We start from the raw sequence: 20,433 nt of genomic DNA, 5'->3' as shown, positions 1-20,433 counted from the left end.
TATGAATCATTCACGTCTTCTGAAAAGGAGTGAGACAAACAAAAACATTCTAAAAACAAGACCTTGTTGACAGATGGTATATCACTACAGGCGCACGCCAAGCCTTTTTCACTTTACTGTTACCAAGACAACCACAATGTCCACACAGTAAACAAAGCAAATGAACTTCTTGAGGTGTTTTACAGTATATTTTCACTTTTCACTGGCATTTTCAATTGTCTGCAGCAGCTCTCAGCTAACGAAGGTCAAAGAGGAACAAAATGTTGCCTTTGTCTATAGCTGGAGTTGTCGTGTAGTTGATGGAGAGAGGCAGGTTGTGAAAAGGTGAAGTGTTCAATGTATCATCAAAAACAGTGTACTGTACTGTATTGGACTGTAAGGATTACTGTAGTAAGGGTAGTGAATGTGGAAGGGAAGGACATTAATAGAACATTTTGGTGGTGACTCCTCTCAATGTCTTCTGGTTCTTACCATCTAAAGCAGATCTCCCCGACTTCTTGTTCTCCTCAGCCAGCATAACCTCCTCTGTAACATTGGGATGAACACATTTCAAGGTCATCCACACTAAGTGATCATAAAGTGTTACTGAAACATAAATAGGTCTCTCTCCCTCTCTCAGCACTCTCTGAAGATTGTGAGCAAATTATGGGGCTAACCTGTTGAAATGTAATATTGAAATGATTGTTTTAGCATTGCAAAGCTTAGTATTGGGGCTGAATGTATAGTGTTGCATAGTGTTGATGCTCTAAGAGGGGGAGAAACTCATCATCAGGTAAGAGCTCATCTAGTGCTCGCCTGGCAGCCAACGTTTCTCTTTCAGGGCCCTGATAAACCCCTCCAGAGATGGAACACATTGATTTCTATGACTAACGCATACATTTTAAACACACACACGGACGGGCACACACAAACACAGACGTGCGCACACACACACACACACACACACGGACATGCACACACCTACACACACACACACACACGGATGAGCACATGTACACAAAAATGGACACGCACACACACATGGATGCGCACAGACTCGCATTCACACTTGAGTCAGTGAGTCAGTCTCACCTTCCTCTCAACCTCAACTTGCGTGGGAGAAAGATACTGTAGATTGCCATTATAGCACTGCAGCTTCACAAAGTCACCCTCCAGCCATATATTCACCAGGTATCTCCATCAGGGCAGAGCCATTTCAAAAGCACCACAGCAGCTTGCAAAATGAACATGATCTACTTCGACCAAACCATAACACCCAAATCACCACTTGGATCTTATAATATATACATTGTTCCATCTTACGTAGTTCTGGTGGCGGTTCTAAGGTGACAGTACAGTACCTGCTCGGTCTATCCAGGCTCTGTATCCGTTGAGTTCTCTCTCTACCTGCTGTTGGCGTCTCAGCTTCATGAAGGCTCTACGGTTCTCCACCCGCTCCCTCTCTTTGGCAAACTCCCTACACATGCAGGACATGGGGCAATCCATTAATACCCCTTCCAAAACCCTCATAAAATCACACAACCTTGCACATCTGCCCACGCACGCAGACGCACGCACACACACACACACACACACACACACACACACACACACACACACACACACACACACACACACACACACACACACACACACACACACACACACACACACACACACACACACACACACACACACACACACACACACACTTTTATTTACTCACCCGGAGAGGACTCCCAACACCAGGTTGAGTACGAAGAAAGAGCCGATGATGATGAGAGGAATAAAGTAGATCCAATTCCACATAAAGCCCAAGGCATCATTGGTCTAGCACACACGAGACGTGTATGTAAGTACAAGAAGTACAAGAACAGATACAAGATAGAGGCACCTATCAAACCTCCTGTGCATTCAGGAATCCTCCACGAATCCACAAACCTTAGAGATACCCATGCAACACTCCAACATTCAGACAAAGCTCCCATTGACATCGATAAATCCTTCACTGTACGTGAAACATTGAATTACACATGAAGTTAGGATTTGACCCTCAATGTGTCTGCCCAAAAAATATGTATTTTTGTTGTTGTTGAGTAGCCTTAAAGTAGTTGGAGTGTACGGTACTCACATTGTAGAGTACAGCTGTCCATCCCTCCATGGTGATGCACTGGAAGACAGTGAGCACAGCGAACAGGATGTTGTCAAACTGGGTGATGCCGTCGTTGGGGCCGATCCATGACCCGACACAGTCGTACTTCTCTGGACACTTCCTCACTCCGCACGCAAACTCCACCTCGGTCGTATCCATCGTCTCATTTTCTAACACAGGACAAGGCAGATGTGGTTCAAATGTAAGTAGCACGCTCCTTTCTTCACCAAACTAACAACACAGTGTTGCAGTATTCCACCTAACAGCATGGGGAGCCTGATAACCACTGTCCATGGTGCGTTGTTTCAAATCAAATTGTATTGTTCACATGCGCCGAATACAACAGGTGTAGACTTTACAGTGAAATGCTTACTTACGAGCCCATTCCCAACAACGCAGAGTTAAAAAGTAAGAAGAAAAAAATAAGAAAAAAAAGGAAATAGTAACACAATAAAATAACAATAGCGAGGCTATATACAAGGAATACCAGTACTGAGTCAATATGCATGGATACGAGGTAATTGAGGTAATATAAATCAAATCAAATCAAATGTATTTATATAGCCCTTCTTACATCAGCTGATATCTCAAAGTGCTGTACAGAAACCCAGCCTAAAATCCCAAACAGCAAGCAATGCAGGTGTAGAAGCACGGTGGCTAGGAAAAACTCCCTAGAAAGGCCAAAACCTAGGAAGAAACCTAGAGAGGAACCAGGCTATGAGGGGTGGCCAGTCCTCTTCTGGCTGTGCCGGGTGGAGATTATAACAGAACATGGCCAAGATGTTCAAATGTTCATAAATGACCAGCATGGTCAAATAATAATAATCACAGTAGTTGTCGAGGGTGCAGCAAGTCAGCACCTCAGGAGTAAATGTCAGTTGGCTTTTCATAGCCGATCATTTAAGAGTATCTCTACCGCTCCTGCTGTCTCTAGAGAGTTGAAAACAGCAGGTCTGGTATCTAGATATACAGTACCAGTCAAAAGTTTGGACACACCTACTCATTCAAGGTTTTTTCTATTTTTACTATTTTCTACATTGTCGAATAATAATGAAGACATTAAAACTATGAAATAACATATATGGAATCATGTAGTAACCAAAAAAGTGTTAAACAAATCAAAATATATTTTAAATGTGAAATTCTTCAAAGTAGCCACCCTTTGCATTGATGACAGCTTTGCACACTCTTGACATTCTCTCAACCAGCTTCATTAGGTAGTCACCTGGAATGCATTTCAATTAACAGGTACGCCTTGTTAAAATTTAATTTGTGGAATTTCTTTCCTTCTTAATATGTTTGAGCCAATCAGTTGTGACAAGGTAGGGGTGGTATACAGAAGATAGCCCTATTTGGTAAAAGACCAAGTCCATATTATGGCAAGAACAGCTCAAATAAGCAAAGGGAAAAGACATCATTACTTTAAGAGATGAAGGTCACTCAATGTGGAAAATTTCAAGAAATGTGAACGTTTCTTCAAGTGCAGTCGCAAAAACTATCAAGCGCTGTGATGAAACTGGCTCTCATGAGGATCGCCACAGGAAAGGAAGACCCAGAGTTACCTCTGCTGCAGAGGATAAGTTCATTAGAGTTACCAGCCTCAGAAGTTGCAGCCCAAATTAATGCTTCACAGAGTTCAAGTAACAGACACATCTCAACATCAACTGCTCAGAGGAAACTGCGTGAATCAGGCCTTCATGGTCAAATTGCTGCAAAAAAAACACTACTAAAGGACACCAATAATAAGAAGAGACTTGCTTATGCCAAGAAACACGAGCAATGGACATTAGACCGGTGGAAATCTGTCATTTGGTCTGATGAGTCCAAATTTGAGATTTTTGGTGTCTTCGTGAGACGCAGAGTAGGTGAGCGGATGATCTCCGCATGAGTGGTTCCCACCGTGAAGCATGGAGGAGGAGGTGTGATGGTGATTTGCTGGTGACACTGTCAGTGATACATTTAGAATTCAAGGCACACTTACCCAGCATGGCTACAACAGCATTCTGCAGCGATACGTCATCCCATCTGGTTTACTCTTAGTTGGACTATCATTTGTTTTTCAACAGGACAATGACCCCAAACACACCTCCAGGCTGTATAAGGGCTATTTGAACAAGAAGGAGAGTGATGGAGTGCTGCGTCAGATGATTTGGCCTCCACAATCACCCCATCTCAACCCAATTGAGATAGTTTGGGATGAGTTGCGGTTATGGAACCGCCACCTGTCCCAGACCTGCTATTTTCAACTCTTAATGATCGGCTATGAAAAGCCAACTGAAAATTATTCATGATTATTATTTGACCATGCTTTCACTTATGAACATTTTGAACATCTTGGCATAGTTCTGTTATAATCTCCACCCGGCACAGCCAGAAGAGGACTGGCCACCCCTCATAGCCTGGTTCCTCTCTAGGTTTCTTCCTAGGTTTTGGCCTTTCTAGGGAGTTTTTCCTAGCCACCGTGCTTCTACACCTGCATTGCTTGCTGTTTGGGGTTTTAGGCTGGGTTTCTGTACAGCACTTCGAGATATTAGCTGATGTACAAAGGGCTATATAAAATAAACTTGATTTGATTTGATTTGATGAGTTGGACCACAGAGTGAAGGAAAAGCAGCCAACAAGTGCTCAGCATATGTGGGAACTCCTTCAAGACTGTTGGAAAAGCATTCCAGGTGAAGCTGGTTGAGAGAATGCCAAGAGTGTGCAAAGCTGTCATCAAGGCAAAGAGTGGCTACTTTGAATAATTTTGTGGATACTACATGATTCCATGTGTAATTTCATAGTTTTGATGTCTTCACTATTATTCTACAATGTATAAAATAGTACAAATAAAGTAAAACCTTTGAATGAGTAGGTGTGCCCAAACTTTTGACTGGTACTGTAGCTAGGGGTAAAAGTAACTAGGCAATCAGGATAGATAATAAACAGAGTAGCAGCAGCGTATGTTAAGAGTGTGAAAGCGTGTCTATGTGTGTATGTGTGTGTGTTTTGTGTGTGGGTGTGTGTGTGTGTCTGTGTGTGTGTGTGTGTGTGTGTGTGTGTGTGTGTGTGTGTGTGTGTGTGTGTGTGTGTGTGTGTGTGTGTGTGTGTGTGTGTGTGTGTGTGTGTGTGTGTGTGTGTGTGTGTGTGTGTGTGTGTGTGTGTGTTGGAGTATCAGTGTAGTATGTGTGAGTGTGTGGGTAGAGTCTAGTGCGTGTACATAATGTCAGTGAAGAGAGTCAGCGCAAAAAAAATACAAATAATAATAAAGGAGGTCACTGTAAATAGTCCGGTAGCCATTTGATTAACTGTTCAGCAGTCTTATGGCTTGGGGGTAGAAGATGTTCAGGACCCTTTTGGGGTCAGACTTGGCGCTCCAGTACCGCTTGCCATTCAGTAGCAGAGAAAACTATGACTTGGGTTGTTGAAGTCTTTGGCAATTTTAAGGGCCTTCCTCTGACACCGCCTGGTATAGAGGTCCTGGATGGCAGGGAGTTTGGCCCCACTGAAGTACTGAGCCGTACTCACTACCCTCTGTAGTGCCTTGCAGTCGGATGCCGAGCAGTTGCCATACCGAGCGGTGATGCAGCCAGTTAAGATGGTCTCAATGGTGCAGCTGTAGAACCTTTTGAGAATCTGAGGATCCATGACAAATCTTTTCAGCCGGATTACTTTTGCGCTGCTTTTGACCTTTTCCAAAGTCACCATAGACTGAAATAGGATTTAGGAGTAGCAGATGTCTAGAGCAGTGTTCCTCTCAACCTTAATTACAACAGGGGAGCTATGATCCTTTGTCCTTGGAGGACCACTTACATTAAAAACTGTCACTTGAGAACTGACTGAATCTGTGTCAGCTAACCATCTCAGGGACCACTCACCAACATCCCAGGGGTCAGTGTTGCTGCATGAATTGACAGTTGAGAAATACACATTTCTGGAGATTGATCATACAGTATATCACTGGGTCAAACCATATTTTTTCCATGTTAGAGTAAATAAAATACTATTTGTGGCTTGTGTAATTACAGAGTAATCATTGTTGGCTAATTGAAATGTAGCTAGGCAGCTCAGTTAGGCACACTAACATGAATAATATGTTTGCCCCATGTCATCATCTAACAAAGGAATTTTCCATCCTTTGTGCAAATTAGAAGCCTGTAAGTATAGTAAACCAGTCAGACGAAACCATTTGAAACATGACTGTGTGAATAAAAACAAAACAATAATATACTCTAAGAAAAAAAGGTGCTATCTAGAACCTAAAATGGTTATTTGGCTGTCCCCATATGAGAACCCTTTGAAGAACTCTTTTTGGTTCCAGGTAGAACCATTTTCGGGTTCCATGTAGAACCTTTTCCATAGAGGGTTCTACATAGAACCCAAAAGAGTTCAACCTGTAGCCAGAAAGGGTTCTACCTGGAACCAAAAAGGGTTCTCCTATGGGGTCAGCTGAAGAACCCTTTTGGAACCCTTTTTTCTAAGTGTACTTAGAAAAAAGTGTTAGATGGGACAGAATGATCCTCGTGAAGCTGCCAGGTAAAAGAGTTGCATTATAAAGATGTTCTGATAAACAGGGCAGGGGGAGAGAGAGTTAAATACAGTATGTTAAAGTTAAATACAGTATACTAGAGTATGTTAAAGTTAAATACAGTATAATAGAGTATGTTAAAGTTAAATACAGTATAATAGAGTATGTTAAAGTTAAATACAGTATAATAGAGTATGTTAAAGTTAACTACAGTATAATAGAGTATGTTAAAGTTAACTACAGTATAATAGAGTATGTTAAAGTTAACTACAGTATAATAGAGTATGTTAAAGTTAAATACAGTATAATAGAGTATGTTAAAGTTAAATACAGTATAATAGAGTATGTTAAAGTTAACTACAGTATAATAGAGTATGTTAAAGTTAAATACAGTATAATAGAGTATGTTAAAGTTAAATACAGTATACTAGAGTACGTTAAAGTTAAATACAGTATAATAGAGTATGTTAAAGTTAAATACAGTATAATAGAGTATGTTAAAGTTAAATACAGTATAATAGAGTATGTTAAAGTTAAATACAGTATAATAGAGTACGTTAAAGTTAAATACAGTATACTAGAGTACGTTAAAGTTAAATACAATATAATAGAGTATGCTAAAGTTAAATACAGTATAATAGAGTATGTTAAAGTTAAATACAGTATAATAGAGTACGTTAAAGTTAAATACAGTATACTAGAGTACGTTAAAGTTAAATACAATATAATAGAGTATGTTCAATTTAAATACAGTATAATAGAGTATGTTAAAGTTAAATAGAGTATAATAGAGTACGTTAAAGTTAAATACAGTATACTAGAGTATGTTAAAGTTAAATACAGTATAATAGAGTATGTCAAAGCTAAATACAGTATAATAGAGTATGTTAGAGTTAAATACAGTATAATAGAATATGTTAAAGTTAAATACAGTATAATAGAGTATGTTAAAGCTAAATACAGTATAATAGAGTATGTTAAAGTTAAATACAGTATAATAGGGAGGAAATGGAGCACATAGGGGAAGGGGACCTCCTCCAGGGATAGAGGTAGAAGTGGGCAAAGAGGTTTTGCTAGAGAGAGAGTGTGAGGGAGTGTGGGGTAGTGTGTGAAATACAGGGAGTGTGGGGTAGTGTGTGAAATACAGGGAGTGTGGGGTAGTGTGTGAAATACAGGGAGTGTGGGGTAGTGTGTGAAATACATGGAGTGTGGGGTAGTGTGTGAAATACAGGGAGTGTGGGGTAGTGTGTGAAATACAGGGAGTGTGGGGTAGTGTGTGAAATACAGGGAGTGTGGGGTAGTGTGTGAAATACAGGGAGTGTGGGGTAGTGTGTGAAATACAGGGAGTGTGGGGTAGTGTGTGAAATACATGGAGTGTGGAGGAGTGTGGGGTAGTGCAGTGGTTCCCCACCTTTTCCAGTTACTGTACCACCAACTGAATTTTGCTCTGTCCGAGGTACCCCTGAAGTACTGTGAGAGAACAATTACGTATTTACCTTTTCATTTCTTATTAATGGTTAACAATTCATATTTAACTAATAGTAAGACATTTCTGTCCTACTAATGCTGTGTTTTTATGGTTTCCACTCTAGTTCCCTACAGTCAATCTGGGCGTATGGTCACTAGAGATGGCTTGAGCTGACAAATGAGTTAAAGACTGCATTACAAAGACAATAATGTGTTTTACTAGAGATAGCTTAGGAGTAGAACAATCCCTCATTGTCTCAAAATCATCCCTGCATTTGAGAAACTAAGCTAGGGTAGGGGTTAAGACAACAACCCCGCTCAGATAACGACCGGATGAACCCAGAGTGGCTTATGGTGCCCTTGGTCTGCATGGGAGGGGTGGAACCAGCCATGACTAAGCATTGTTAGTGTCAGCTATATAAAGAACACTGCATTTGCGTACAGGTTAGATTACTCGGCCGAACAGTCAAGAGTGTTGGGTTGACTGGTCTCATTATTGCAGTAATTAATCGATATTAAATAAAGATGATTGTTTGAAGAAATGACAAAGTTTCTCTCACTTGATTAGAATATTCCACGACATTACAAGTCATGTGCATTTTACCAGTAGGCCTATGGTCTAGTGATTCTTCTCAAGTACCCCTGTGGATAAGCCAAGTAACCCCGGGGGTCCTAATACCGCAGGCTGGGAACCACTGGGGTAATGTATGAAATGCAGGGAGTGTGAGGGAGAATGAAGTATGTTCCTACCCAGGATGTCAGCTGTAGGTAGACAGGTGTGGTGGAGCTTCCCGCTGTAGAACTCCAGGCCGATGATGGCGAACATGAGAATGGCGAAGAACAAGAGCAGGCCGATCTGGAGCAGAGGCACCATGGCCTTCATGATGGACTTCAGCACGATCTGCAAGCCTGGTGACACCACACACGTGTATGAATAGTTAATGCCTGATTGCCTCTGGGAATAAGACATTGTAGTAGAGTACAGACAGAGGTATTATGATACTGTAACTGATTAATATTTCAGCTGGTGATTGATATGCAGAGTACTTACTAGGGATCCCAGAGACCAGTTTGAGAGGCCTCAGGACTCGCACCGCCCTCAGAGTCCGCAGGTCCACGGGGATGTTCATGTGGGCCCCTGCTGTAGCCAGGATTCTGCCGACACATGTTTTCCAATGGAATAAATGGTTAATAGGTAGTGTGGTTCATGGATAAGGAACTTTGAGTGACAGAAGCGGTCTACGTTGAGGAAATCAAATTAACCCACAATTATCATCATCTGATAACTTATCACATTCAGAGCGACACTATCAGCTTAACAGAATATTTCCATCATTCAGTATGGATTTGGGTAGAAAGCCAATAGCTTTTGTTGATGATTGAAATAAATTGTGCTGTCATGCTCACAATTCAAGCCAATCTTCCATGAAAGCAATTCAGTATGTCCTTCTCTTATTCTTAATTTGTGTCTAGGAAACAGTCCCTCTGTGTGTGGTTTGTCCCCTTTAAAAATGGATTAGTTAGACCTTTCCTGACGAACAGCAAACCTTTAGGTTACAGCAGTTCTAATGGTTTCAACGTTATGTCCTCTAATGGTTTTCAATGGTACAAGTCCCAAACACATACTGTATAGTGTTTTGCAAGGGTGACGGTATTGGGCTGGGTTTAACAATAAGATGTTTTCTAATAATAAAGATGTTTTCTAAACATACGACTGCCATGCAATGGTTAATATTTGTATTACTTTATTAGGGTTGTCACATTTAGTCACTAGCCCATATGTCCATCAAAATGTTGGGCTTGTAGGAAAAGTCTTCATATGAGAATTGCACCATATGGATAGCCCTCTCAGAGAGCCTCCAGTTGGGAATACTCAAGGATAGTTGTGTTGAAGCATTAGGTTGCTAAGAGAAGGACAAACTGAATTGCTTTCATGGAGGACTGGCTTGACCACACAATTGACAACACAATGTATTTTCATCATCAGCAAAAGCTATTTTCTGCTCAAAGATGCAAAGAAATGCTGCAATCTATTTAATAAACACAAGAGACCAGCAAAATGGATAAAAGGGTGTGGTGGCAGTAGCAGGAACAGCGGCACCAAGTTGGGAAAACCTGGTACTTGCATACTAATTTATGGTAAATAATGTAAGCAAATTCATTGGGGGGGAGGGACCATCACCAGAGTCACAGGAAATACATTACAAAGGATGAAAAAGCATACTCCAAACCACATCTTTATACTACTTCTCAAACATAGAGAACTGATACTGTACACTGGTTGTTGGGGTGGGATTGGTGTGGGTTGTGTGGGGGGGTGCCGTGGTGGCTTTTGAAATGTTATTGGATTCCTCATGTCTTAGTCATTGTTAAAAATAAATATGATCCAAATCGGATGTTAGGTACTATATTTATTGAAGATTATATGAATCCTATAAATTAAAATAGCCAATTTGGGTGCAATCAATTTGATCAAATACAATTTCACCAAAATAATGTTTCAAGAATGATAATCTTATCTGTTTCTAACTACAGAAATTAGTTCAGAACAATCTGAGATGGTGGCTTGCTGAAATGACATAGAATAACCCTATTCACATCCCTCAACAACCCACATACATATTGACATCCCTCCACCCACGCACACAAACATTGAAAACATTTACAGCAACCAACAGGAAGTAAAGAAAGGCAAATCAGTCTCTGTATTAACTGTACTTCCTGTACATTGTACTGTACACTACATTGCTAACGCCATACATATATGACTTTGAACAGGTATTCATTCTATTCTATGTATAGATTAATCGATTAACTTCTGATAGTAAGTGCTGCGGATTGTGGGGGAGGGGGTGTGTGTTTGAGGAGGGGGGGGGAAGCACATGGCAGAAACTCAAGTGTGAGCCCACGCAATAGAGAGAGGGATGGAGAGAGAGAGAGAGAGAGAGAGAGAGAGAGAGAGAGAGAGAGAGAGAGAGAGAGAGAGAGAGAGAGAGAGGTGCTAGAGAGAGAGAGACCGAGAGAGAGAGAGAGAGAGAGAGAGAGAGAGAGAGAGAGAGAGAGAGAGAGAGAGAGAGAGAGAGAGAGAGAGAGAGAGAGAGAGAGAGAGAGAGAGAGAGAGAGAGAGAGAGAGAGAGAGAGAGAGAGAGAGAGAGAGAGAGAGAGAGAGAGAGAGAGAGAGAGAGAGAGAGAGCAGAGAGAGAGAGAGCAGAGAGAGTGTGGAGAGGTGTGGGAGTCTACAGCCATCAAACACATTGAACAAAAGCTGTAGCACTGCTGCTCCTTCATGGCTGATTGGGCAGAGAATTTCTTTTGACCACAGATCACTAGTTTCATGCAGCTGAATCCCTTCTGTCCAAACAAATCACCAGAACAACATTAAAAATACAATCAATGCAAGGGAAAACCTACATAAAATGTTTTGTCCAAGTTTCGTTTAGAGCCACAAGACCAAAAGCCTGGTCCCAGATTCATTGCTGTCATTGTCAAGCCAAACACGATAATGAGTGCCAGTTGACATGATAGCACAAACAGACTGGCAGACCAGTCTGTCACATCTACACAGTCTAAATCCACCATGACCTGAACTGGAGAAATACACTAGCTATTAGAGAAAATGTCTTAGAACTCTTAGAACAAAGGGTTCCAAAAAAGTTATTCGGCTGTCCCCATTGGAGAACCATTTTTGGTTCCAGGTAGAACCCTTTTGGATACCATGTAGAGGGTTCTACAAGGAACAAGGGTTCTACAAGGAACCCAAAAGGGTTCTACCTGGAACCAAAAAGGTTCTTCAAAGGGTTCTTCTATGGGGACTGCCGAAGAACCCTTTAAGGTTCTGGATAGCACCTTTTTTTCTAAGAGTGTAGTTGTTAATGTAATGGATAGATATGAATAGCAGGGCCAGATTTCTGGAATTGATTTATGCTGTTTCTGTGTTGGTTTGTCGTCGTTTGTTCACGTTACACTGAGTGGCTGCTCTACCTTCCCGGTCGCCTCATAGTGTTACACTGTATTGTACTGAAACTGACTTTTAAGTGGTTGAATTCATTACATGAACAGAATGTGGCCTGCCGGCCTCTCCCACACACCTCCACCTACACAGAGAACAACCACTGAACACAGGGAGGGAAACATAAGAAGGAAAAAAAGATAAACTATTTGAACATCATGTTGCTGCCATTTTAAGAAGACTGCTTACAGCGAATGACAAGACGTACAGAGGAGTCCTGTGTGTACGCCTATAGATGCCAGTACTAGTTTTAAGTGCATTATCTTCCATTTGATGTCATAAACATAATGTTTTATAAAACATTCCACGTGCTTCCTTTGGGATTAGAAAAGCAGGCGGCATTTATCCATTATTAGTCACCGAATAAATAGCTGGGCCTGTGTTTTCACAACGACTACCCACATGGGACTATAAACCATTGTTTATACAGTTCAATTAGACAAAACATGATTGGAAATGAGACACTCTCTCTTTTAAAACTCAAGGTTGACACCCATGGTGAGTACAAGTACTTCTAATGCAATATAACATGTCAATTCATTTCTTGAGTTCACTATCAAGGGCACAATAGGATTATGTGACTGAATGATGCACGATTGATTGGTTGAGTGATTAACTTGTTAATTGATTGATTTAGGTGATAACTGCTGTAGAAAAAAAGCAATTTCTGTATACAGACTGAGAAGGAAAATGACACACACACACACACACACACACACACACACACACACACACACACACACACACACACACACACACACACACACACACACACACACACACACACACACACACACACACACACACACACACACACACACACACACACACACACACACAGTATGGAGTAGCTGTCTCTGTGCCAGATGGCTAATGAATCATTCAGAACACCCACCCAAATATATTATGCATTACAGCTAAGTGTCACACACACTCTCCAACAGGGACAGCAGAGAGGGGCACAAGGGGCAGGGGGCAAAGGGTGGAGGACCGGGCTGGGGGGTGAGGGGAGCAGGGACGATGAGCTGGTCTGACACATACAGTAGAGAGAGAGGGGTGAGGGGAGCAGGGACGATGAGCTGGTCTGACACATACAGTAGAGAGAGAGGGGTGAGGGGAGCAGGGACGATGAGCTGGTCTGACACATACAGTAGAGAGAGAGGGGTGAGGGGAGCAGGGACGATGAGCTGGTCTGACACATACAGTAGAGAGAGAGGGGTGAGGGGAGCAGGGACGATGAGCTGGTCTGACACATACAGTAGAGAGAGAGGGGTGAGGGGAGCAGGGACGATGAGCTGGTCTGACACATACAGTAGAGAGAGAGGGGTGAGGGGAGCAGGGACGATGAGCTGGTCTGACACATACTGTACAGTAGAGAGAGAGGGGTGAGGGGAGCAGGGACGATGAGCTGGTCTGACACATACTGTACAGTAGAGAGAGAGGGGTGAGGGGAGCAGGGACAATGAGCTGGTCTGACACATACAGTAGAGAGAGAGGGGTCAGGAGCAAAAGAGCGCGAGAACATGACTCAATGATGCACCATTGATTGATTGATTGATGAGTACTACATTGATTGGTGAGTAGTACAATGGGATGTAGTGTGGCAAAGAGGGTAGAGACATGGAGAGACATGGACGAGTGACTAAAGGGTTGCATGTTCAAATCCATGAAACAGAAAACTCCTAAACATACATAGTACTGTATAAGTGCATAATATACTGTAGCTATCCAGTTCTACTAATACATAATTGGAGTACCGACATATGCAATACAATTCACCTGGCATACAAGTCTACGCTAATCAACGACATCCAATCCACCGGTACCAAACTTGTTGCCGGGGGAGTTACTGTAATTGAACATGTTCAGAATCCCAGCAAATCTGGGGGTTTCTACACACTCTCCCCATAAAAATGAAGAATTCTTAATTGAGCTCTGAGTCCCTGTAGATGAGGTTCCAACAATTTCATTAATTTCAGACGGAATGACAGCCGCCAGCTACTGGCCCACTGGCCTTGTTTCATTTCCCAGTCGCCTGCCGCCGTGACATGTGTGCTGTTCCTCTTATGTCTGACTTACTTCCTAGATGGCGGAGGGGAGGGGAGGAGGGGAGGGGGGGAGAGAGGGGGAACATGCCTTCCACCAGAAAGTATGTCACATAAGTTCTTTTGGAACTTTTGGAGAAAAATTATTGGGAAAAATATGTGTTTGACCAGATACATATATCACAGTAAACAAACTGTATTTAATTTTAGTGAAGTATGACAATTGAGTGCTTTTTCCACCACTGTACTTAAGTACATTTAAAACCATATAATTTTAGACTTTTACTCAAGTAGTATTTTACTGGGTGACTTTCATATTTTAGTCATTTAGCGTGCATTTGGAAAGTATTCAGACCGCTTGACCTTTCCACATTTTGTTACATTACAGCCTTATTCCAAAATTGATTAAATTAATTGTTTCTCATCAATCTACACACAATACCCCATAGTGACAAAGCAAAAACTGTTTTTTTGAAATTTTAGCAAATTTATAAAAAATCTCAAACTGAAATACCACATTTACATAAGTATTCAGACCCTTTACTCAGTACTTTGTTGAAGCACCGTTGGCAGCGATTACAGCCTTGAGTCTTCTTGGGTATGACTCTACAAGCTTGGCACAGCTGTATTTGGGAAGTTTCTCTCATTCTTCTCTACAGATCCTCTCAAGCTCTGTCAGGTTGGATGGGGAGCGTTGCCGCACACCTATTTTCAGGTCTCTCCAGAGATGTTCGATCTGGTTCAAGTCCGGGGTCTGGCATTCAGAGACTTGTTCCGAAGCCACTCCTGCGTTGTCTTGGCTGTGTGCTTAGGGTCGTTGTCCTGTTGGAAGGTGAACCTTAGCCCCAGTCTGAGGTCCTGAGCACTCTGGAGCAGGTTTTAATCAAGGATCTCTCTGTACTTTGCTCCGTTCATCTTTCTCTCGATACTGACTAGTCTCCCAGTCCCTGCCGCTGAAAAACATCCCCACAGCATGATGCTGCCACCACCTTGCTTCACCATAGGGATGGTGCCAGGTTTCCTCCAGACGTGACGCTTGGCATTCAGGCCAAAGAGTTCAATCTTGGTTTCATCAGACCAGATAATCTTGTTTCTCATGGTCTGAGACCTTTAGGTGCTACAGAGATGGCTGTCCTTCTGGCAGGTTCTCCCATCTCCACAGAAGAACTCTGGAGCTCTGTCAGAGTGACCATCGGGTTCTTGGTCACCTCCCTTACCAAGGCCCGTCTCCCCCAATTGCTCAGTTTAGCTGGGCAGCTAGCTCTAGCAACAGACTTGGTGGTTTCAAACTTCTTCCATTTAAGAATGCTGAAGGCCACTGTGTTCTTGAGGACCTTAAATGCTGCAGAAATCCTGTCTCGGAGCTCTACAGATTATTCCTTCAACCTCATGGCTTGGTTTTTGCTCTGACATGCACTGTCAACTGTGGGACCTTATATAGACAGGTGTGTGCCTTTACAAATCATGTCCAATCAACAGAATTTAACACAGGAGGACTCCAATCAAGTTGTAGAAACATTTCAAGGATGATCAATGGAAACAGGCTGAGCTCAATTTCGAGTCTCATAGCAAAGGGTCTGAATACTTATGTAAATAAGGTATTCATTTTGTATATTTTATATAAATGTGCAAAAATGTCCTAAAAACTGTTTTCGCTTTGTCATTAGGGGGTGTTGTGTGTAGATTGATGAGGATGTTTTTTATTGAATCCATTTTAGAATAAGGCCGTAACGTAACAACATGTGGATAAAGGAAAGGGATCTGAATACTTTCTGAATGCACTGTAGCAGATGATCTAATCCAGAGCGATTTACAGGAGCAATTAGGGTTAAGTGCCTTGCTCAACGGCACATCGACAGATTTTTCACTTAGTCAGCTCAGGAGCTGAAACCACCAACCTTTCAGTTACTGGCTCATTGCTCTTAACTGCTCGTGTACCTGAGTACTTTTCTATTAAGGTATTTTTACTTTTATTCAAGTATAACAATGAAGTATTTTATCCACCACTGTTATCGCTCACAATAATATGCAGTACGCAGCATGCAATATACTGAACATGAGTAGCAATGAGTAGCAGGAAAAAGCATGACACATCTCTCATTTGAAATAGTGACACTTGTCAGGGGATGACGCATGGAACTGAAACAGCTTTGATTCACCCAGGTCCTGACCTGAGCTAGAGGCCCCCACAAGCATAGCGTATTAAAAACTCTCTCTCTCATACACACACAGACACACACAGATGACTACTCATGATACAATAAGAGTACAGCGTGGATGTTTTCTCTTTGACTCATTACTGGCTCAGACAAAAGGATGCACTTTACGAACCCCTCCATAAAATACAGTATGTGACCGTGCCAGACAGTTTGTCTGTCCTCGTAACACTTGAATCCAGAGACAGTACAGACATGTAGTGGTCTCTCTGACCTGCCGAGACCCCCCACTGATTATTCTGATTGAGTAACTGGAATATTTTGCACCAAGAGGCTCTGTTTCAGATTCTTCCATGTTGTTTAGACAGTTTGCGATGGGTATCTACTAAATGATGATAGAACAGCTGTTGAGTTTGGGTCTGTCCTAAACGGTGTGTCAACGTGATGCAGGTCCTTTTATGTAAGTGCATTCAGCGAGAGAAAGTGGAGAGAGAGAGAGAGAGACGTGGGCGTTGGGGTGAGCTGTGATGTCAACATGCCAGCAGCCATCTTCCCTGTATACTGTATGCTGCTTCCCTACATACAACAGAAAATACCAAATATGGATGCCAAAAATGTTGACTTCGAGCATTATGAAGAAGTAAAGTGTTAGATAAACATAAAGCAGAAATGAACCCAATCTCTCTCTCTCTCTATGCTCTCTCTCTCTCTTTCTCACTACATTTACATGTAATTCACAGAGGCCCTGGGGTGCAAAACTAAACAGGTTTTCGACACGACAGCCAATCCACTTATCCACCCACCTATCTGCTGGCTGCATAGCCACACTGTGCAGGGGAAGCACACACTTCACCTTGTTATGCATAAGCACCTTTTTGTAATGATGAACAGCTATCTAACCAATCATTAATAGTAACTGCCTAACTGCAGAAGACAAGATCCATATGGATGTGTTTGCAAAAGAGTCCACAAGGAAAACCACTGTGGACACATGGCCACAGGTTTGGAGGTCACGGAGAGGAGAGATAAGAGGCCCGTGCTGTCCCTCACCAGCTGAGCTTCAAGAAAATGTTCTGACTAAGGCCTTGATGCCAACACATTGGCACAAAATAAACAAGTGATATTTGTCCATCGTAAGTGTGCCAGAGCTTCTAGTCCAAATGTCCCACATAAATGCATAGCAATCCATATTTCACTAGTTGTAACTCACCCGCTGACCACCACGATGAAGTCCATGATATTCCATCCATTCCTCAGGTAGGAGCCTTTATGGAACACAAAGCCCAGGGCCACAAGCTTGATGCCAAACTCAAAACAGAAGATCCCAATGAAGTAAGGCTCAGTACACTCCTGTAGGGGGAAGATACAGTATGGATGCATTAGAACATCAGAGGGACACAAACCATATTGTACATTTACACAGGTATGTTTGTGAAGGTATGCACCCATGAGAATGTGTAGTTTAATACTGTCACGCCCTGACCTTAGAGATCCTTTTTATGTCTCTATTTTGGTTGGTCAGGGCGTGAGTTGGGGTGGGCATTCTATGTTTTCATTCTATGTTTTCTATTTCTATGTGTTTGGCCGGGTGTGGTTCTCAATCAGAGGCAGCTGTCTATCGTTGTCTCTGATTGAGAACCATACTTAGGTAGCCTTTTCCCACCTGTGTGTTGTGGGTAGTTGTTTTCTGTTTTGTGTCTTCACCTAACAGAACTGTTTCGTTTTCGTTCACTCTCTTTGTTTTTTTTGTTGTTGTTTCAGTGTTCAGTTTATTTATACAATTTAAAATGAACACTTACCACACTGCGTTTTGGTCTCCTCCCTTAGACGAGCGTTACAGTGTTTCATCTAGAAATACCTTTCATATAAAGTAATTGCCTTTCACAATGCAATGCTCACAATACTTTTCATATGATTCTCTTCTCAATTGTTAAAATACATTTGACCATCACTTAATCCAACTGTGGTTAATGGTTAATCATTTAACCGTTTGGTAAAGCTATAGATTTTAAACTGGTTTGTCTACTATATATGGATTTTGAGAACTACAGAAATAATATGTGTTTGTCTGTAAAGTAGAAACATCTAAATTTCATGTATGATACATGATAACCACACACAATGACTACTCGTTATTGTTAATTGATTTAACATAGTGATAACCACCTTGGTCACCATGTAAAAGGGTGTGTGTAAACATAGAGCAGGATAGACCGAAAGGGGGAGGAAGAAATCAAAGAGCTCATGGACAAGGGGCCCGTCAGAGAGGTGGGCATGGGCCACATCAAAGAGGTGGACATCAGAGAGAGGGAGGCAGACGGCAGGGAACTGCTGTGTCTAATGAAGTCATGGCCATCATCGTTGACGATGTGGTAAACAGAGGCTGCCAGATTAGTTCACCTCAATCTGAAAAGATCAACTGTCAATTCGATCAAGAGAACATTTCGCCAAGAAAACTGGTAAGTCTGCAGGATATGCACTATGCTTTACCATTACATGTATAGTAAATGACATATAGTAATGCATGTAAATTACCAAAACATGTTAGTATTCTTAAGGTATGATCTGTTGACAGTATACTCTGTTCTACCCTCACGGTGGTGGTGGCCGTGGCAGTGTGCTGACCGACCAGCAGGAGTGGGCAGTGGTGGAAATGGTGAGTGCCAGGAATGACTTACTGCTGTCCGAAATAAAGCAGAACATTGAGGAGAACGATGACACCTTTGCCAATGTGGCATCCAACAGCCTACCAACAATCACCTGCCTTTAGAAGAGGCACCAGGTATCTACGAAACATATTTACCTGGTGCCTTTCGAGAGAAACAACGACCGGGTGAAACAACTGCAGGCTGAGTATGTTCTGGTACAGCTCTATATACTGTATTACTGTTACTATTTGATGCACATGCTACTTCACAATACCATATTGGAACTATTCTGTAAAAATAACTCACCAAAATATATTTTTCGAGGGTGTTGGTGCTTGATCCTGCTGTGAACCATCACGAGTAAATCTTTGTTGATGAAGCGGGCTTCAACCTGGCCAAAACTCGGCGCCGTGGGTGGAACCTCATCGGCCAATTTTCTGTCAATTTTGTTGGCTAATGTAAGTGTATTGCCTAATGTAAAATCTGTGTAATCTACTGTAATGTATACTTCTAAGGGTGATTTGAAACATATATCTTGCATTGTTTGCTATTGGATTAACTTGTAGTTAAAAGTACTAAATGTAAAAGACCATTATGTTGTGTTTTGGTGATTAAACAAATGTTCTCATTACATTTCACATTAAAGATATTTTCAATCAGTGGTTGTGTGGTGAGAGATTTTTACAATCTAAAAGGATCCCGAGTGGCACAGCGGTCTAAGGCACTGCATCTTAGCGCAAGAGGCGTCACCACAGTCCCTGGTTTTGAATCCAGGCTGTATCACATCTGGCCGTGATTAGGATTCCCATAGGGCGGTGCACAATTGGCCCAGTGTCGTCCGGGTTCGGCCGGGGTAGGCTGTCATTGTAAATAAGAATTTGTTCTTAACTGACTTGCCTGGTTAAACAAAAATGACAGGTTTGAGTGAAAGACTAGCTGTGTGACTAGTTTGGAGTTTTTGTCCTAAGAGTTGTGAAAATGTACCAAAGCCATTAAAAAAAACTGTAAGTTAGTTTCCGAGTTTCTGATAGCACGTGAACGTGGCATATCACAGCCAACATTTAAAAAAATGTAAACCTAAAAAACCCAGAAACCATAGGTCCGAATGGCAATTAGACTTGTTAAACTGGAAATAGGCTGCAAGGTATATTGTTTACTGTAGAGTAATGTGCATCCCAAATGGCACCCTATTCCCAAAATAGTGCACTACTTACAGTTGAAGTCGGAAATTTACATACACCTTAGCCAAGTACATTTAAACTCCGTTTTTCACAATTCCTGACATTTAATCAGAGTAAAAATTCCCTGTCTTAGGTCAGTTAGGATCACCACTTTATTTTAAGAATGTGAAATGTCAGAATAATAGTAGAGAATGATTAATTTCAGCTTTAATTTCTTTCATCACATTCCCAGTGGGTCAGATGTTTACATACACTCAATTAGTATTTGGTAGCACTGCCTTTAAATTGT

The 20,433-nt window shown here is 41.8% G+C and overlaps 1 protein-coding gene across 4 annotated transcripts in view; it reads right to left on the bottom strand.

Annotated features, from left to right (window-relative positions):
- Window positions 1-20,433, bottom strand: part of LOC139550616 (voltage-dependent R-type calcium channel subunit alpha-1E-like) — a 73,651-nt gene that overhangs the window by 39,186 nt on the left and 14,032 nt on the right. For all 4 annotated transcript variants that reach the window (XM_071361614.1, XM_071361617.1, XM_071361615.1 and 1 more), the window contains 7 exons: window positions 17,526-17,665; window positions 9,157-9,260; window positions 8,856-9,014; window positions 2,111-2,301; window positions 1,706-1,809; window positions 1,341-1,456; window positions 472-525 (listed from right to left, as the gene is read on the bottom strand). In XM_071361614.1, the coding sequence (XP_071217715.1) occupies window positions 472-525; window positions 1,341-1,456; window positions 1,706-1,809; window positions 2,111-2,301; window positions 8,856-9,014; window positions 9,157-9,260; window positions 17,526-17,665 (868 nt within the window). The remainder of the gene's footprint in view (window positions 1-471; window positions 526-1,340; window positions 1,457-1,705; window positions 1,810-2,110; window positions 2,302-8,855; window positions 9,015-9,156; window positions 9,261-17,525; window positions 17,666-20,433) is intronic.

Source organism: Salvelinus alpinus, chromosome 23 (genome assembly GCF_045679555.1).
Source record: "Salvelinus alpinus chromosome 23, SLU_Salpinus.1, whole genome shotgun sequence".
Lineage (NCBI taxonomy): Eukaryota > Metazoa > Chordata > Actinopteri > Salmoniformes > Salmonidae > Salvelinus > Salvelinus alpinus.
This window is presented reverse-complemented; position numbering and strand designations above follow the sequence as displayed.